The sequence below is a fragment of the Macaca fascicularis genome, chromosome X (genome assembly GCF_037993035.2).
Source record: "Macaca fascicularis isolate 582-1 chromosome X, T2T-MFA8v1.1".
Lineage (NCBI taxonomy): Eukaryota > Metazoa > Chordata > Mammalia > Primates > Cercopithecidae > Macaca > Macaca fascicularis.
In genome coordinates, this window is record NC_088395.1 from 159,741,595 (window position 1) to 159,756,455 (window position 14,861).

The following is a 14,861-nucleotide window of genomic DNA, read 5'->3' on the forward strand; positions in this document are numbered from 1 at the left end:
GGCCTTTGGGGAAGGGTCTGTGCACCCGCCAGGCACCAGGGGGCAGCCTTGCCTCATTCCCGCTCCGGTCCCCTCAAGTCCGAAGCCCCTACCCACTCTCACGCCTGGCAAGGGGTGGGGGCCGCCGGGGTCATTTACCCAAGCCCCTTCTCTGCCTTGGTGACAAAGTCGAGCCTTGCTCATCAGCCAGGCAGGCTCGCCTCTGCCCACTGTGGAGACACAGAGGCCTGTCACCTGGAGAGCTGGTCCCGGCCTCCAGATCCAGGGTAGCCGGGAAGCTTTAGCCCCCATTGGGGGAGCCTTGGACAGAGCTCGAGGAAGGAGGGGATACCAGGAGGAGACGGCTGCAGCCTGCCAGGAGCGGGGAGAAAGGGAGAAAAGGGGAGGCGGAGGGCTGAGGGGGCCCGGGGGACGTCTTCCTAGGGCTGGGAGGGGCCGGCCGGCCGGGAAGCCTGGGCCGCACTGGGGACCGGCGACCCTGGGGCGAGGGGCGGCCCGGGGCCCTGCGGGAGGCGCTGCCGGCCGCCCTAGGTAGCAACCATCCGGCCTCCCGCTGGAGCCGCGTCTCCTCCCCGGGAGGAGGGCAGGGAGGAGGTGGGCGGAGTGTGACGAGGAGGGCGGGAGGGAGGGATGCGGGAGGGGGAGGGGGAGGGAGGCCGGCCGGCCGTGGGGGTGGGGCGATAGTGACATCACCCCGGAGTCGGTTTTTAAGCGGCGGCCGGCCGGGGACGGGGAAGAGAGGGACAGTCGGAGCGCGGTGGCGAGTTGCTGAGCCCGCCGCGGCCCCGAGAGCGGCTGCAGCCGCCGCCGCCGGGAAGGAGGGGGCGAGGCGCGCCCGAGCCGCCGTCGCTGTCGCCGCCGCCGCCGCCGCCGCCGCCACCGGAGTCGCGGGCAAGCCGGGCAGCCGCTGTGGGCCCCGGCCGGGGCGGGGGGCGCGGGCCGCAGGGCCCTGCTCCGGCCGCCGCTTGCAGACCGCCGGCGCCGATGTCGCCCGCGCCCCGCTAGGGTGAGCCTCTGGTGGGGCGAGGAGCCGCCGCAGCCTCCGCCGCCCGAGCCGCGGGCAGGAGCCTCGGGAGCCGCCGCCGCCGCCGCCCGGCCGGGCCCCGCCGCCGCCCGCGCGCCCCCGGGCCCCCGACACACATGAGATTCTTCAGGCTCACTTTCAAGTGCTTCGTGGACTGCTTCTGACTGCGCCGCCTGCGCCCCACACCCCGCCGCCCGCCCGCCGCCCCGTCCCCCGGCCCGGCCGCCCCCCGGCCCCCGGCGGGCCCGCGCCCTCGGGGTCCTCCCCGGTGCCCCCGGCGCCCCCGCCTGACCGCCGCCCCCCGCGAGGTGCCGCGACCCCGGCCCGGCCGTGCGGCCCGCCGGGGCCATGGCGAAGAAGAGCGCCGAGAACGGCATCTATAGCGTGTCCGGCGACGAGAAGAAGGGCCCCCTCATCGCGCCCGGGCCCGACGGGGCCCCGGCCAAGGGCGACGGCACCGCGGGCCTGGGGACACCCGGCGGCCGCCTGGCCGTGCCGCCGCGCGAGACCTGGACACGCCAGATGGACTTCATCATGTCGTGCGTGGGCTTCGCCGTGGGCCTGGGCAACGTGTGGCGCTTCCCCTACCTCTGCTACAAGAACGGCGGAGGTGAGCGCCCCCGCCCGCTGCGGCCCCCTCCCCCAGCAGGCCGCCGGCCCCCAACGCCCGACCCCTCGGGCCGCCGCGGAGAGGTGAAGTCCGGGCAGCGGGTGGCCCCCGGGCACGCGGGGGTCGGGGCCGCCCCTCGTCTGCCGCTGCCACTTGGTGGCCGGGCCGGGCGCCTCCACCCCCCTAGCAGTCATGTGCCTGGCAGGGTGGGGGGAGGGGGCCGGCGATGCCCGCGGGGCTGCCCCCCAGACTCGCGGGCTGGGAGGAGCGATTGGTCGCCGAGGTGGGAAACCAGGCCTGCGCCTTGGGGTCTACGCGAGGTAAGGAGCCCTGGCTGCCCCCGTGGGTCGGGCACACAAGCGGCATATTGTGTGGGCCCCCCACGTGTGCACACACACGAACACACACACACACAATGGGCCACTCTGTCCCTCCCCTGCCCTCCCCACCCCTCGCGGCCCTCCCACCCCTCCCCTCTGGCCCGGGCCTGGAACACTGGGTGCCCGAGCCAGGCTTGGGAAGCCTGCGGCCTGGCCCGCCTGGCGCCGCCACTGGACACACTGCATGCACGTCCCATGCCCGCCCGCCCGGGCTCAGCTTAGCAACAGCGATGGGCACGAGTGTGTCCTATGACTACAAAACAGCACTGGGGTTGCTGGAAGCTGAAGTGACCCGGTGATGGGTGGGAAACAGAGGTCCAGAGCAAAGGCCTTTGCCCAAGGTCAGGAGAAGGATGCTGGGACCTGGAGTCAGGCAAGTTGCAGCCAAGCTCAGCCTCTGAGTAGTGGAGGGAGCCCAGCCAGGGCAAGGGTAGGAGGCCTAGAGAGAAGGGGGCGGTGGCACCCGGCTCTCCCTGCCCTTCTGCCACCCTCACCCCAGCCTGCTGGCCAGGGCCTGTGTCTGGCCTTGCCTATATGCCTATCTCCTGCAGAGCCTGACTCCCTGGGCTTGCTAAGGCCGGCCTGGCCCCTCTTCCCATACCTGTCTCCCTCTGTCCTTGCACATCGCCATCCCACCAGCAGGAGACTTCGACCCACCCACCCTCTGCCTTGGACCTCACATTTGCAGGCAGGCATCCAAGTGCAGGACAGTCACGCTCCCTGCCTTTGGACAAGCCCCCCAGGCCTGATCACCCATCCTTGGCGCACATACCCCACTGTGCTGCCTGAAACAGGGAACTGTGGCACTAGGGACAGCCTGCATGTCTGAGCGTGTGTCCTCCATGGCCATCACCCCAAGTGACCATGGGGGTGGAAGCCCTATGGGCCTAGGGCCCCTCTGCCACCCAGGGAATAGGGCTCCAATGGCTCAGGGGCTACTGTAGCCCCTCTTCAACACACTCAACCCACCCCCACAAGACTCCACCTGGGGCCTGAGTCAGTGGCCACCCCTACACTGACTCACCCAGTGGGAAGTTGTGATGGGGCCTTTGGAGTCTGGGCTGGCCCGCTGGGCCTGGGCAGCCTGGCTGGGGGCCACCCTGAGTTCACCCTGTCCCTCCACCCCCAGGTGTGTTCCTTATTCCCTACGTCCTGATCGCCCTGGTCGGAGGAATCCCCATTTTCTTCTTGGAGATCTCGCTGGGCCAGTTCATGAAGGCCGGCAGCATCAATGTCTGGAACATCTGTCCCCTGTTCAAAGGTGAGCAGCCCTTGGCCAGCCTCAGGGACTGCCCCCTTTTTCCAGCTGGCTTCCACTTGAGATATCTTTTTCCTGTCCTGAGTACCAGGCCTGGGGCCACGTGATAGCGCCCCAGTCTCAAGGGGGGAGCCTGGAGATGTTCAGGCTGCACAGTGAACTTGGGGAAGCGGGGACTAGAGGGGGCATAGGCAGCTCCACAAGGCAAGGACAGGCCAGGCATAGCCAGGCTGGGGGCAGACCCGCCCAGCACACTTGGCTTTCTAGGTAGGTCCTACTATTACTATCCCCAAGGACGCGGGGGCACAGAGTGGAGCAACATACTGAGGCTGCCCACTGCGGGGGCAACTGTCTCCAACACTACCTTAGGCTACTAGAAACCGCCCCCCCAACCGACCACCACCACCAGCTGCTGTGGACTGGAGGCTACTGGGTGGCTAGGCGGAGGCTTGGACCTCCTGGAACCACCATGGTGGCAGTGGGACCCGAAGAAAGGGGCCAGGTGTTGTGAGGTTGGAGACTCAACAGCACTTGGTCACATGGGGACGGGGAGAGGGGCTCGCTCTGCCTTGGGTTTGGGGGGCGGCTGGAGGAGAGGAGACAGGCTGGGGAGTCAGCCTAGTGTTGGGGCTCACACAAGGGGGAGTCCAGGGGGGTCAGGAGCACCACACAGAAGGCTCCAGGAGGACAGACGGTGGGAGCATTGCCAGCCCGGGTCGGGAGATAAAGGGGTGGTGGAGGGAGGTGGCCAGGAAAGAATTCACATGGCAAGGACTTCCCGGCCCCAGGCCTGGGCTACGCCTCCATGGTGATCGTCTTCTACTGCAACACCTACTACATCATGGTGCTGGCCTGGGGCTTCTATTACCTGGTCAAGTCCTTCACCACCACGCTGCCCTGGGCCACATGTGGCCACACCTGGAACACTCCCGACTGCGTGGAGATCTTCCGCCATGAAGACTGTGCCAATGCCAGCCTGGCCAACCTCACCTGTGACCAGCTTGCTGACCGCCGGTCCCCTGTCATTGAGTTCTGGGAGTGAGTCCGGCACCTCTGGGCCAAGCCCATCCCATCCCCTAGGTCTCCCTCACATGGCCTGGCTCCAGGGGAATGGCCCTGAGTGGGGGGCCAGGGTGTTGCCTGGCAGTCCAACCTGGACCCTGCCTGCCCTCAGAGAGTCCTGGGGCTAGCCCCAGGGGCTGGGCCAGGTCGGGCCTCGCTCTTGGGTTCGGCAGCCTATCACTGTCCTGGTCACTCCCACCAGATGGGGGAGCTGGGGCTGCATGTGGGGTGGGATGGGAGTGGCCTCCCAATGGCCAGGGGCTCTTGGGCTCCAGGCCCAGCCCAGATGGACAAAGAGGGACCCGCTGAACCCTGGGCTGTAGGAGAGAAAGCAGCCACAATTCCTGGGGGTGGACCCTGTGGCTCCATCCTCTGCTGGCACAGGCCTCAAGGGACCTCCCTCCCTCCCCTAGGAACAAAGTCTTGAGGCTGTCTGGGGGACTGGAGGTGCCAGGGGCCCTCAACTGGGAGGTGACCCTTTGTCTGCTGGCCTGCTGGGTGCTGGTCTACTTCTGTGTCTGGAAGGGGGTCAAATCCACGGGAAAGGTACCACTAGAGGCATGCAGGGGGGAGGGTGTCTCAGCCCTGGGAGCTGGATGTCTGTGCCAGGCACACCTGTGGCAACAGGAGGTGACCAGACAGGGTCTAGCCCTAAGGAAGGGGGAGGTACTGAAAGCCAAGAAACGCTCCCCACCCTCCACATCCAGGGCCCAGCAGGTACTGCCCCTTCCCTGTGCCCATCACCCCCACCGGTGCCCTCCTGCCAGTCTCCGACTCTTGTGACAGTCTGGGTGGACCTGGTCTGACCATCTGTTACCTGCTTGTCTTGCCTTGGGGACCCAGAGCAAAGTCTGGCCACATCCCCTGGGGGCTCCCGGTCAGGCTGGGGAGTCACCTGAACAAAGAAGACAGTGTCTAGAGCTGTGGGACATGGCCAGGTCCCTGGGGGACAAGGTCCCCAGAGCAGCATGTGGGAAGAGGAGGCAGATGGTGTGGCGGCCGCATCTCGCCTGCCTCTGCCTGGCCCAGTTCCACTCTCCACCTGCTCAGCCCCCACCTCTCTGCAGAAGAGGAGGGGACCCGGCCCTGATCCAATACCCCGCTCCCTGTCTGGGCCTCCCACACCTGCACTGCCCACACACGCACACAGCCCTCACTCCCCACATGCTCCACGCCTCCTGTCCCCACTGAGGAGAGCTCCCAGAGGCTCACCTGCTCCCGAACGACATGCATCCTGCAGACAAGGTGCCCAGAGAGCTTCCCCCCGCAATTGCCAGGGCTGCCAGGGCCCAGCCTTGCCCCTAGCTTCCTCTGGTGGGAGCCATGGCTCCGAGGAGAATGGGGACCTCTGAACATACCTGTCCGCAAGGGGGACCGGAGGCGCCGGGAGTGGGGGTGTGAGGGAGGTGGTGCCATGGCGCCCACTGAGCAGCCTGGCCCCCCAGATCGTGTACTTCACTGCTACATTCCCCTACGTGGTCCTGGTCGTGCTGCTGGTGCGTGGAGTGCTGCTGCCTGGCGCCCTGGACGGCATCATTTACTATCTGAAGCCTGACTGGTCCAAGCTGGGGTCCCCTCAGGTGAGGTGGAGGTGGGGAGGCTGCAGCAGGGTGCTGCAGGGGAGCCCTACAGGCCCCTCACGCCTGTGCTCACCATACCTCCTCTAGGTGTGGATAGATGCGGGGACCCAGATTTTCTTTTCTTACGCCATTGGCCTGGGGGCCCTCACAGCCCTGGGCAGCTACAACCGCTTCAACAACAACTGCTACAAGTAAGCACCACCGCCCTACTACTGGTGCCCTGCCCTGCCCTGCCCTGCCCAGCAGCCTAACCCGTCCACTCTGGCCCCTCCACCCCTCAGGGACGCCATCATCCTGGCTCTCATCAACAGCGGGACCAGCTTCTTTGCTGGCTTTGTGGTCTTCTCCATCCTGGGCTTCATGGCTGCAGAGCAGGGTGTGCACATCTCCAAGGTGGCAGAGTCAGGTAGGGACCTACCCCCAGCCCCGCCTCCAGAGCAGCAACTGCCACCCAGATGCATGATGTACACGAACACACAATATAAATGCTGAAAAGTGACAAGGATTCAAACGGAACTTGTCAGATTGTGGGCCTGCGGGGGCAGGTCCTGGGATTTGTCAATGTTGACAGAGGGAGAAAGGACCTCCCAGCCCCTGCTGCACGACCCAGGGTTCACAGCTCCTGCGGCAAGAGAGGGCATGGGCGCGAGTGTTGCAGGCAGGGCTCAGGGTGCACATAGGGCAGGACGTCAGCTGCAAGGTCTAGAGCCTGCACCTTTCCCACAGGGCCGGGCCTGGCCTTCATCGCCTACCCGCGGGCTGTCACACTGATGCCAGTGGCCCCACTCTGGGCTGCCCTGTTCTTCTTCATGCTGTTGCTGCTTGGTCTCGACAGCCAGGTTTGCATGGAGCTCTGGGACAGGGAGCCAGGAGGGAGGCAGGGTGAGGGCTGCAGGCAAGGAAAGGGGTGGGAGGGTGGTGCGGGGCTCGGCCTGAGCTGCCCTGGCCACAGTTTGTAGGTGTGGAAGGCTTCATCACCGGCCTCCTCGACCTCCTCCCGGCCTCCTACTACTTCCGTTTCCAAAGGGAGATCTCTGTGGCCCTCTGTTGTGCCCTCTGCTTTGTCATCGATCTCTCCATGGTGACTGATGTGAGTGGGGTGGGGGGGTCTGCCTGTGACCTCTGGTGGCCATCCGCCATCCTTCCCTGACTGGGCTCTGTCCCCCAGGGCGGGATGTACGTCTTCCAGCTGTTTGACTACTACTCGGCCAGTGGCACCACCCTGCTCTGGCAGGCATTTTGGGAGTGCGTGGTGGTGGCCTGGGTGTATGGTAGGTCATGGCTGAGGGCTGGGCTGGGGGATGGTGGCAGGGAAGGCAGGTCTCCAGCTCAGCCCTCCCGCCTCTCCTGTCGCAGGAGCGGACCGCTTCATGGACGACATTGCCTGTATGATCGGGTACCGACCTTGCCCCTGGATGAAATGGTGCTGGTCCTTCTTCACCCCGCTGGTCTGCATGGTAAGGGCTAGGGGAGGTGGGGTGGGGGGGCGAGGCAGGGCGGGGTGGGGGCCCCATTAACCGCAGCATTCTGGTCCGTAGGGCATCTTCATCTTCAACGTTGTGTACTACGAGCCGCTGGTCTACAACAACACCTACGTGTACCCGTGGTGGGGCGAGGCCATGGGCTGGGCCTTCGCGCTGTCCTCCATGCTGTGTGTGCCGCTGCACCTCCTGGGCTGCCTCCTCAGGGCCAAGGGCACCATGGCCGAGGTAAGGCTCCCGCCTGGCCCACCCTCCCCTCCCCTGCTGTGAACATTCAACCCGGCCTGCTTCCTAGCCAGGGAGTGGCCCCAACTAGGGTGGCAGGCAGTGGGAACTGGAGAGAGGCAGAGGAAGTCAGTGACCCTGGGGGCTTCAGCATGTCCTCCTCTCCTGCAGCGCTGGCAGCACCTGACCCAGCCCATCTGGGGCCTCCACCACTTGGAGTACCGAGCTCAGGATGCGGATGTCAGGGGCCTGACCACCCTGACCCCAGTGTCCGAGAGCAGCAAGGTCGTCGTGGTGGAGAGTGTCATGTGACAGCCCAGCTCACATCACCAGCTCACCTCTGGTAGCCATAGCAGCCCCTGCTTCAGCCCCACCCACCCCATCCCTCCAGGGGGCCTGCCTTTCCCTGACACTTTTGGGGTCTGCCTGGAGGAGGAGGGGAGAAAGCACCATGAGTGCTCACTAAAACAACTTTTTCCATTTTTAATAAAACGCCAAAAATATCACAGCCCACCAAAAATAGATGCCTCTCCCCCTCCAGCCCTAGCCAAGCTGGTCCTAGGCCCTGCCTAGTGCCCCACCCCCAACCCACAGTGCTGCACTTCTCCTGCCCCTGCCATGCCCACCCCCTGCCCACCTCTCCAGCCTCTGCTCTGCAGCACACCCTTGGGTGACCCCTCACCCCAGAAGCAGCAGTGGCAGCTTGGGAAATGTGAGGAAGGGAAGGAGGGAGAGATGGGAGGGGGGAGAGAGAGGAGAAGGGAGGCAAGGGAGGGGCAGCAGAACCAAGGCAAATATTTCAGCTGGGCTACACCCCTCTCCCCATCCCTGTTATAGAAGCTTAGAGAGCCAGCCAGCAATGGAACCTTCTGGTTCCTGCGCCAATCGCCACCAATATCAATTGTGTGAGCTTGGGTGCGAGTGCACGCGTGCGTGACTACGTAGAGTATATATAGATCTCTATCTCTTAGCAAAGGTGAATACCAGATGTAAATGGTGCCTCTGGGCAATGGAGGCTTGTATTTTGCACATTTTATAAAAACTTGAGAGAATGAGATTTCTGCTTGTATATTTCTAAAGAGGAAGGAGCCCAAACCATCCTCTCCTTACCACTCCCATCCCTGTGAGCCCCACCTTACCCCTCTGCCCCTAGCCAAGGAGTGTGAATTTATAGATCTAACTTTCATAGGCAAAACAAAAGCTTTGAGCTGTTGCGTGTGTGAGTCTGTTGTGTGGATGTGCGTGTGTAGTCCCCAGCCCCAGACTGGATTGGAAAAGTGCATGGTGGGGGTCTTGGGGCTGTCCCCACGCTGTCCCTTTGCCCACAAGTCTGTGGGGCAAGAGACTGCAGTTCTCCGTCCTGGGTGTCTGGGCTGCTCACCTGGCCTGTTCAGGCTTCCCACCCCATGCCCTGGGCTGGGCATGCCCCCCGGAAGGGACCCCGGACACGGCTCCCACGTCCAGGCTTAAGGTGGATGCACTTCCCGCACCTCCAGTCTTCTGTGTAGCAGCTTTAACCCACGTACGTCTGTCACATCCAGTCCCAAGACGGCTGAGTGACCCAAGAAAAGCTTCCCCGACACCCAGACAGAGGCTGGAGGGCTGGGGCTGGGTGAGGGTGGCGGGCCTGCAGGGACATTCTTACTGTGCTAAAAAAGCCACTGCAAACATAGCAATAAAAACATGTCATTTTCCAAAGCAGGCTCCTGCTTCCGCCTCTGCTGCTCTAAGAAGGGGTTGGGGTACAGGAGGTAGGGGGAACCCCCTCCAACTGGAGCTGCTGCAGTGGGCAAGGCTCTGCTCTGGAGGCCTCTGAGGTCGGCACCCTTCTGGAGAGTGGGAAGGGAGTAGGGAAGGCAGCAGCCCGGGGAAAGCCTCATCCACCTGGAGCCTGGGCACTTGGGGAGAGCAGGACGAGAGTGAGCTGGAAAGCAGCCACACCCGTGGGGAAGGGTGGGTGTAAAGCCATGGGTGCTGAAATTTTCAAAACGTTGCCCCAAGAATTTGTCACTGAACAGGTGCCTTGTGTCACTTGGGCTGGGCTGGTAGCAGCAGAGAGGATAAGTCTTTGCATCAGGGATCAATTTTGAAGGTGGAGCCAATAGGGGCTGTGCATGACCAGGATGCAGGGCTCAAAGAAGAGTTAAGGACAACAGATTTGGCCTGAGCAAGAGGAAAGATGGAGCTGCCAGGTCCTGCAACGGGGAGGCAAGGAGAGAATGGTCCGGAGTCAGCCTTGGGTGTGTCATGCAGGAAGTGTCATCCAAGCGGAGATGTCTAGTTGGCAGGTGGACACAGAAGTTCCAGAAAGTACTGGAGATGGAACTTTGCAAGTTCTTACCACATAGAGATGACACTGAAAGCCCTGAGCCTGGGGAGCTCCCAGGGACACCACAAGTCCGGAGACAATGAGAGGGGCAGAGGGGAGATGCAGCAGCGATGGGGGAGGATGCCTGAGAGCTGGTGGGGTCCCTTCACATGTCAGGGAGGAGCAGTGGCTGGCTCCATCTGTCCAGTGCTGCTGCTGCTGGTGAAGGACAGTGACCTGCAGAATGCTCACTGGGTCTGGCAAGGGGGCCTGGCGAGGGTGGCTTGCATGAGGGGGTGCATGTGAAAGGCTGGTTGTGCGATTGAGAAAAGGGGTGGCGGCAGCCCAGTGTTATCTGCAGATAAAGGGAGAGACACAATGTAGTTCATCCAGACAAGGAAATATGAGCCGGTCTAGAAAAGGAAGGAACTCCAACACAAGATAACATGGCTGACCTTGGAGGACATCTGTGAAATGAGCCATCATAAAGGGACACTTGCTGTAGGGTTCTGCTCCTGTGAGACAGGGCCTTACGTGAGAGGAGGGAGATCCACAGAGACAGAGGGCAAGTGTGGGTACCAGGGGCTGGGGACAGGGTGAGGAGTGTTGAGTGGGGACAGAGTGTCAGTTTGAGAAAATAAATTCTAGAGGTGGATGGAAGTGGTGGCTGCGCAACACAGTGACTGCACTTGATGGTGAAAATGGCTCATTACATATACATTGATGACACTATATATATGTATGATATATATGCATTTTACCATGAGAAGAAGAGGCGGAGAGGAATTGGAGACAGTGAGTACAGACAGGTCCTTTGAGGGACGGGACCCCATGCACAAGATGAGCATGTGGCACCCCACCCTGAAAGGGCTGGGTGCCGTGGCGGGGCAGAGCAGGCAAGGCAGTGGGCGGCTCAGGTAGGCACAGAGAGCATCAGGGATTGGAGCCTGTGAAGGGGGAGCAGGTGGCCCCTCAGAGCAAAGTAACAGCTTGGGCTGCTCTGTTTGTGTCCTGTCCAGGACTGCTATCGTGCTATGGGAGAACACCCAGAGGCCCTGCTCCTCAGCAGGCAGCACCCCCTATGGAAGGGCTTTACCCCTAAACTTCTGGAGCCAGGGGAGGGACCTGAAGAGGCCAAGAAGAGCCTGGGTGAGAAATACATGGACCGGGCAGGGAGCAGAGAAAGGAGTGGCAGTGCAGTCCCACCCTAGCTCAGCTGGGGGCTCTGGAGCCTGTCCTGCGGTCCCCAGGCCCCATCTCTTCAGCACTATTGTTTCCAGTTTTCTTTCTCTTCCTGCGAAGCCTCTCCTCTCACCATGCCTGTACCTTCAAGAACCCTGCCTGCTGGCAGCTCCCAAATCTCCAGCCTGGCCCTCCTTAGCTGCAAAGGTGCTTCCAAACGTCAAGACCTCTCCCCAGGGTGCCCCAGTCCCTCACACAGCCCCTGCCCCCAACCAACTCCAACTGTCCTGCAGCCCACGGTCACCCTCAGGACCCCTTGAGCTCAGGCCAACTGCTTTATATACTGTCAGCCAGGTCTCTCTGCCTGGATGACAATCACCCTCTGCTAATTGTTCTCCACAACTCCAGGCCAAATGCCCTCCAAGTCACCTCATGCACCACAATGACACCAAACACACAGAAAAAAGACATTGAAGAAAGGAAACTTCACAGAGGCGTGTCATTTAAAGTGGGTCCTGAAATAGAGACACCATTTCCTCAGGACTTAGCTCCTGCATCAGGGGTTAGGACACAGAGATCAACAAGCAGCAGGCTTTGCCCTCAAGCAGCTCGCAGTCTAGCGGAAGATGGGTAAGAAAACAGATCAGGACGCCCACGGGTGTAGATGCCCTGGAATAGAAGCTGATCCAGGAAAACGTGAGCCAGCAGGTCGCCCTCCAGTCTAGGCTGGGCAAGCGCCTCAATTTCCATCTCTAAGAGCCTGTGCCCCCTCCCCCCGCCCAGTTGTTGTTCCATCACTCCACTAGAAAGGGCACTCCAGAAGCTGGCCTCGTGAAGCTTTCTGTCTGCTGCTGGCCTAGGCAGAACAGCGGAAAAGGCTGTCAGGGCTGGTGAGGGAAGCACCCATTTGGACTTTAGCCTTTCAAAGCTCAGAGAAGGGTGAGCTCAGGGAGGTCCAAGGTAGCAGAGAACATTTCCTGGAAAAGTGGGATCAGCCTTCGGCCTTGGCACAGCAACCAGAGGGCATCGCCCACGTGTCCCCTACTCCCTCAGACACCACCTCTCAGACCGCCTGGAAAGGGACAGAACTCAGCATGAAGCAGCTGTGCTCTGAGCACAGGGAAGGGTAACAGGATGCTAGAGAAGGGAACCACTGGCGTGGGCCCGGACAGGACAGGCAGAAGTGAGCATGCACAGCAGGCCATCAGCTACCCTGCCAGCATCAACATCCTTCAGGGGTCCCCCACCCCCGGTTCTAGGAGACACACCTCTAACCTGTTCCCCTGACCCTTCCGCCCAGTCCTCATGCAGACACCAGGCATGGCAGAGGCCCTGCAGGGTGGGAGCACTGTGCTACGGGCAGGGGCTGCCTTCCTCATGTGCTACTAGAGAGCAGCACAGTGCAGAGGCCTGGGCACCAGCGCCAGGCAGCAAGCCCCGGTTCTGGCCTGGCTTGCTGTGGGCCTGGAAGACACAGCTCTGAGGGAGCCACGCGAGGGACACCCTGGAGCCAGCACAGCGCTCTGGTGGCAGGCACACACCCAATACGTTCTCAGGGCCGGGGGCCCCAGCCCATTCCCAGCCCCTTTCTGCCTAGCTCTGCCCTGGGCCAGCTCCAGGTCACTGCCAAGGACAAGTCTCCTCTCCCAGCTGGCATTAGTCAGAGGTCATCCTGCAAACCTTCAGGAGGGGGTGGGGCAGGGAGTGACTAGTGGCGTTCTGCCACGTTCTGTCTGTCCCAAATGTGACGAACAGGAACCCAGAGAAGGCAAGCGAGTCCTCTACCCGGAAGCCCCGCCGCTTTACTGAGCCTCCCAAGCTGCCCACACCCAGGGAGGCAGACAGGACACACACTCGGCGGGTGGCCCTGAAGTGAGGCCTGGCCCGGCCCAGGGAGCAGGAGGGCAGACAGGGCAGGGCCTTTGAGAACAGGTGTGAGCCTGGCCTTCAGTGGGGGAAACAGGTTGAAGGGCTGTGGCCGCTTGGGGGCTCCGGGCAGGAGAGGAAGCAGAGCCCTCCCCACAGCCGCAGTCACACAACACACCACGTACACACCATGACAACATTTATTGCCCTCAAGAGAAACTCCAGTCCACCTGCTCCACCCACCCTCCTGCGGGACCAAAGAAAACACCCAGAGGGCAAAACTAAAAGGGCTCAACCCAACAGGAAGTCAGCCCCACCGCAAGCCAGACTACAACTAACTCGTGCCCTCCACGCTCAGGCGTGGAAGCCAGGGCTGCGCCAGGCCTGGCCAGGCCAAGCCAAACAGGATGACAGCAAATGCATTCTGAACGTGTAGCAATCAGGTCCCCTGTAATGTGCTGGGAGAGTGTGGACGGGCCGAGATGACGAGCTATGAGCTGTGGAAGGGAATGGGGGAAGCAGAAGGGCACAAACAGAAGTACTGGAGGAAGAGGCTGGGCTCTCAGGAAGCAGCAGGCACGTGCCAGGTGGAAGCCAGCTGCAGCCAGGGGAGGAAGGAGGCCCTTACTCTTCCTTCTTGTCCATGGGACCATCTACTGCAGCCTGGAAAGGGACAGAAATCCCACAGCAGTAGGTTGGTTGGGTCCACTCCTCCCCTGCCACCTCCAGCCCCATGCCCCAGAGGTCCAGCTCAGTTCTCCTATCTCCTAACAACAGCTGAATTCAATTAAGCAAGGGGCCCCCTCCTCAGCTGTACCCAAAGGCCTGCCAGGGTGGGAGCGTCAGCCCTGGCCCACCCTCTAGGATAGGGAAAGCCCTGGACCTAACGCCAGCCAGGGAGGACTGCCAGTACCTCACTGGGGGCTGAGTCCTGGCTGCAGGGAACAGCAAGGCATCCAGTCCCCTTGAAGACCTGATCAGGCCCTTCCCAACTCTGCACAACTTTGACAGATGCCCTCGAAGCCCAAGTCCCGTTCGCCAAGCCTGCCCCATACAGAGGGCATGGGTGCCCCCTCTGAGGCTGGACCCTTCCTCCCCATCTGCTGTGGTGCCCAAACTTGGGCCACCAAGCACTGATGCCAGGTGTCCAAAGTTGGGAGTATTCACTCCCAACGTCAAGACCTCCTGGGCTTCCAGATGCAGCCCGGTGCACCCAAGCTAATCTGAGGACTCGGATCAGGCCTAGGGCAGCAGGCGATGGCAACAACTAGTGCCTGCTGGGGGAGGTGCCTTTTTGACACCTTATGCCCTCACTTGCCCAGGGATGTTTGCCCAACATCACCCCCCCAGTGCTCTAGGAAAGAAGGCCACCAGTGGGTCCTAGAGTTTCACCTGCTTCTCTGTTCTTGACGGGGCCCCAAACCATGGACTGAACCTGAGCACAAAGGTAGGAAGGCTCAGAGCCTAGTGAGCCAGTGCCACTCCTGAGGGCCGCCTCGGCAAGTGCCTACATCTGCTGCCAGGCCACCCTCTCCTGTCCGGTGAAGGGTCCCACTCAGCAGGGCAGAGGTGGCCAGGGGGAGTCGGGGATAGGGCAGCCGGCCCCTCGGCCCCTGGAAGGTTCCCTCCCCACCCGTGGGGCTGCCTCATCCTGCTGTTCTGTCCTGGGCACAGTGACACGGGAGGGCTGACCTGCAGCTTTGCGTGTTCCTCCAGCAGGCGGTCGTACTCCTTGGTGAGGCCCTCAGACTGCTTCCGCATGGCCAGAACCTGGTTTTCAGCTTTCTCTAATTCTTGAAATGATGTAAATGACCAAGAAAACAGAAATGAAAAGACCAGAATTAGGGGGAAAAAAAACAACTGCTACAGACATAAGAAACTGGCC

The 14,861-nt window shown here is 62.0% G+C and overlaps 2 protein-coding genes and 1 long non-coding RNA gene across 6 annotated transcripts in view; 1 reads left to right on the forward strand and 2 right to left on the reverse strand.

The window, feature by feature from the left end:
* The first annotated feature begins 732 nt into the window (after positions 1–732).
* SLC6A8 (solute carrier family 6 member 8) lies at positions 733–9,318 on the forward strand. Of its 2 annotated transcripts, none has more exons than XM_045383731.3 (13): positions 733–1,634; positions 3,144–3,275; positions 4,061–4,310; positions 4,748–4,880; positions 5,780–5,914; positions 6,002–6,105; positions 6,196–6,320; positions 6,641–6,753; positions 6,867–7,004; positions 7,083–7,185; positions 7,271–7,371; positions 7,453–7,623; positions 7,792–9,318. In XM_045383731.3, the coding sequence occupies exons 1-13, from the start codon at positions 1,373–1,375 to the stop codon at positions 7,930–7,932; spliced, it is 1,908 nt and encodes a 635-aa protein (XP_045239666.1). In that variant the 5' UTR covers positions 733–1,372; the 3' UTR covers positions 7,933–9,318. The 2 variants fall into 2 exon arrangements, with proteins under 2 accessions (XP_045239666.1, XP_073885706.1); XM_074029605.1 differs by lacking the exon at positions 733–1,634 and adding an exon at positions 1,843–1,954.
* LOC141409425 (uncharacterized) lies at positions 8,090–10,444 on the reverse strand. Its single transcript, XR_012430044.1, has 2 exons — positions 10,384–10,444; positions 8,090–10,283 (listed from the first exon to the last, which is right to left on the reverse strand). It is a non-coding gene; the product is annotated as an uncharacterized lncRNA (long non-coding RNA).
* A 2,714-nt stretch (positions 10,445–13,158) lies between these two features.
* Positions 13,159–14,861, reverse strand: part of BCAP31 (B cell receptor associated protein 31) — a 28,581-nt gene continuing 26,878 nt past the window's right edge. For all 3 annotated transcript variants that reach the window (XM_005594916.3, XM_045383733.2, XM_074029617.1), the window contains exons 7-8: positions 14,669–14,769; positions 13,159–13,639 (exon numbers count right to left, since the gene is read on the reverse strand). In XM_005594916.3, coding sequence (XP_005594973.2) covers positions 13,601–13,639; positions 14,669–14,769 — 140 coding nt within the window. In that variant the 3' untranslated portion in view covers positions 13,159–13,600. The remainder of the gene's footprint in view (positions 13,640–14,668; positions 14,770–14,861) is intronic.

Excerpts from the sequence above, each read along its gene's own strand:
- SLC6A8 (XM_045383731.3), top strand. The coding sequence starts at position 1,373 with ATGGCGAAGAAGAGCGCCGAGAACGGCATCTATAGCGTGTCCGGCGAC. Across the intron at positions 4,311-4,747 it reads CCTGTCATTGAGTTCTGGGA|GAACAAAGTCTTGAGGCTGT; the intron begins GTGAGTCCGGCA and ends TCCCTCCCCTAG. Across the intron at positions 7,372-7,452 it reads TCACCCCGCTGGTCTGCATG|GGCATCTTCATCTTCAACGT; the intron begins GTAAGGGCTAGG and ends TCTGGTCCGTAG.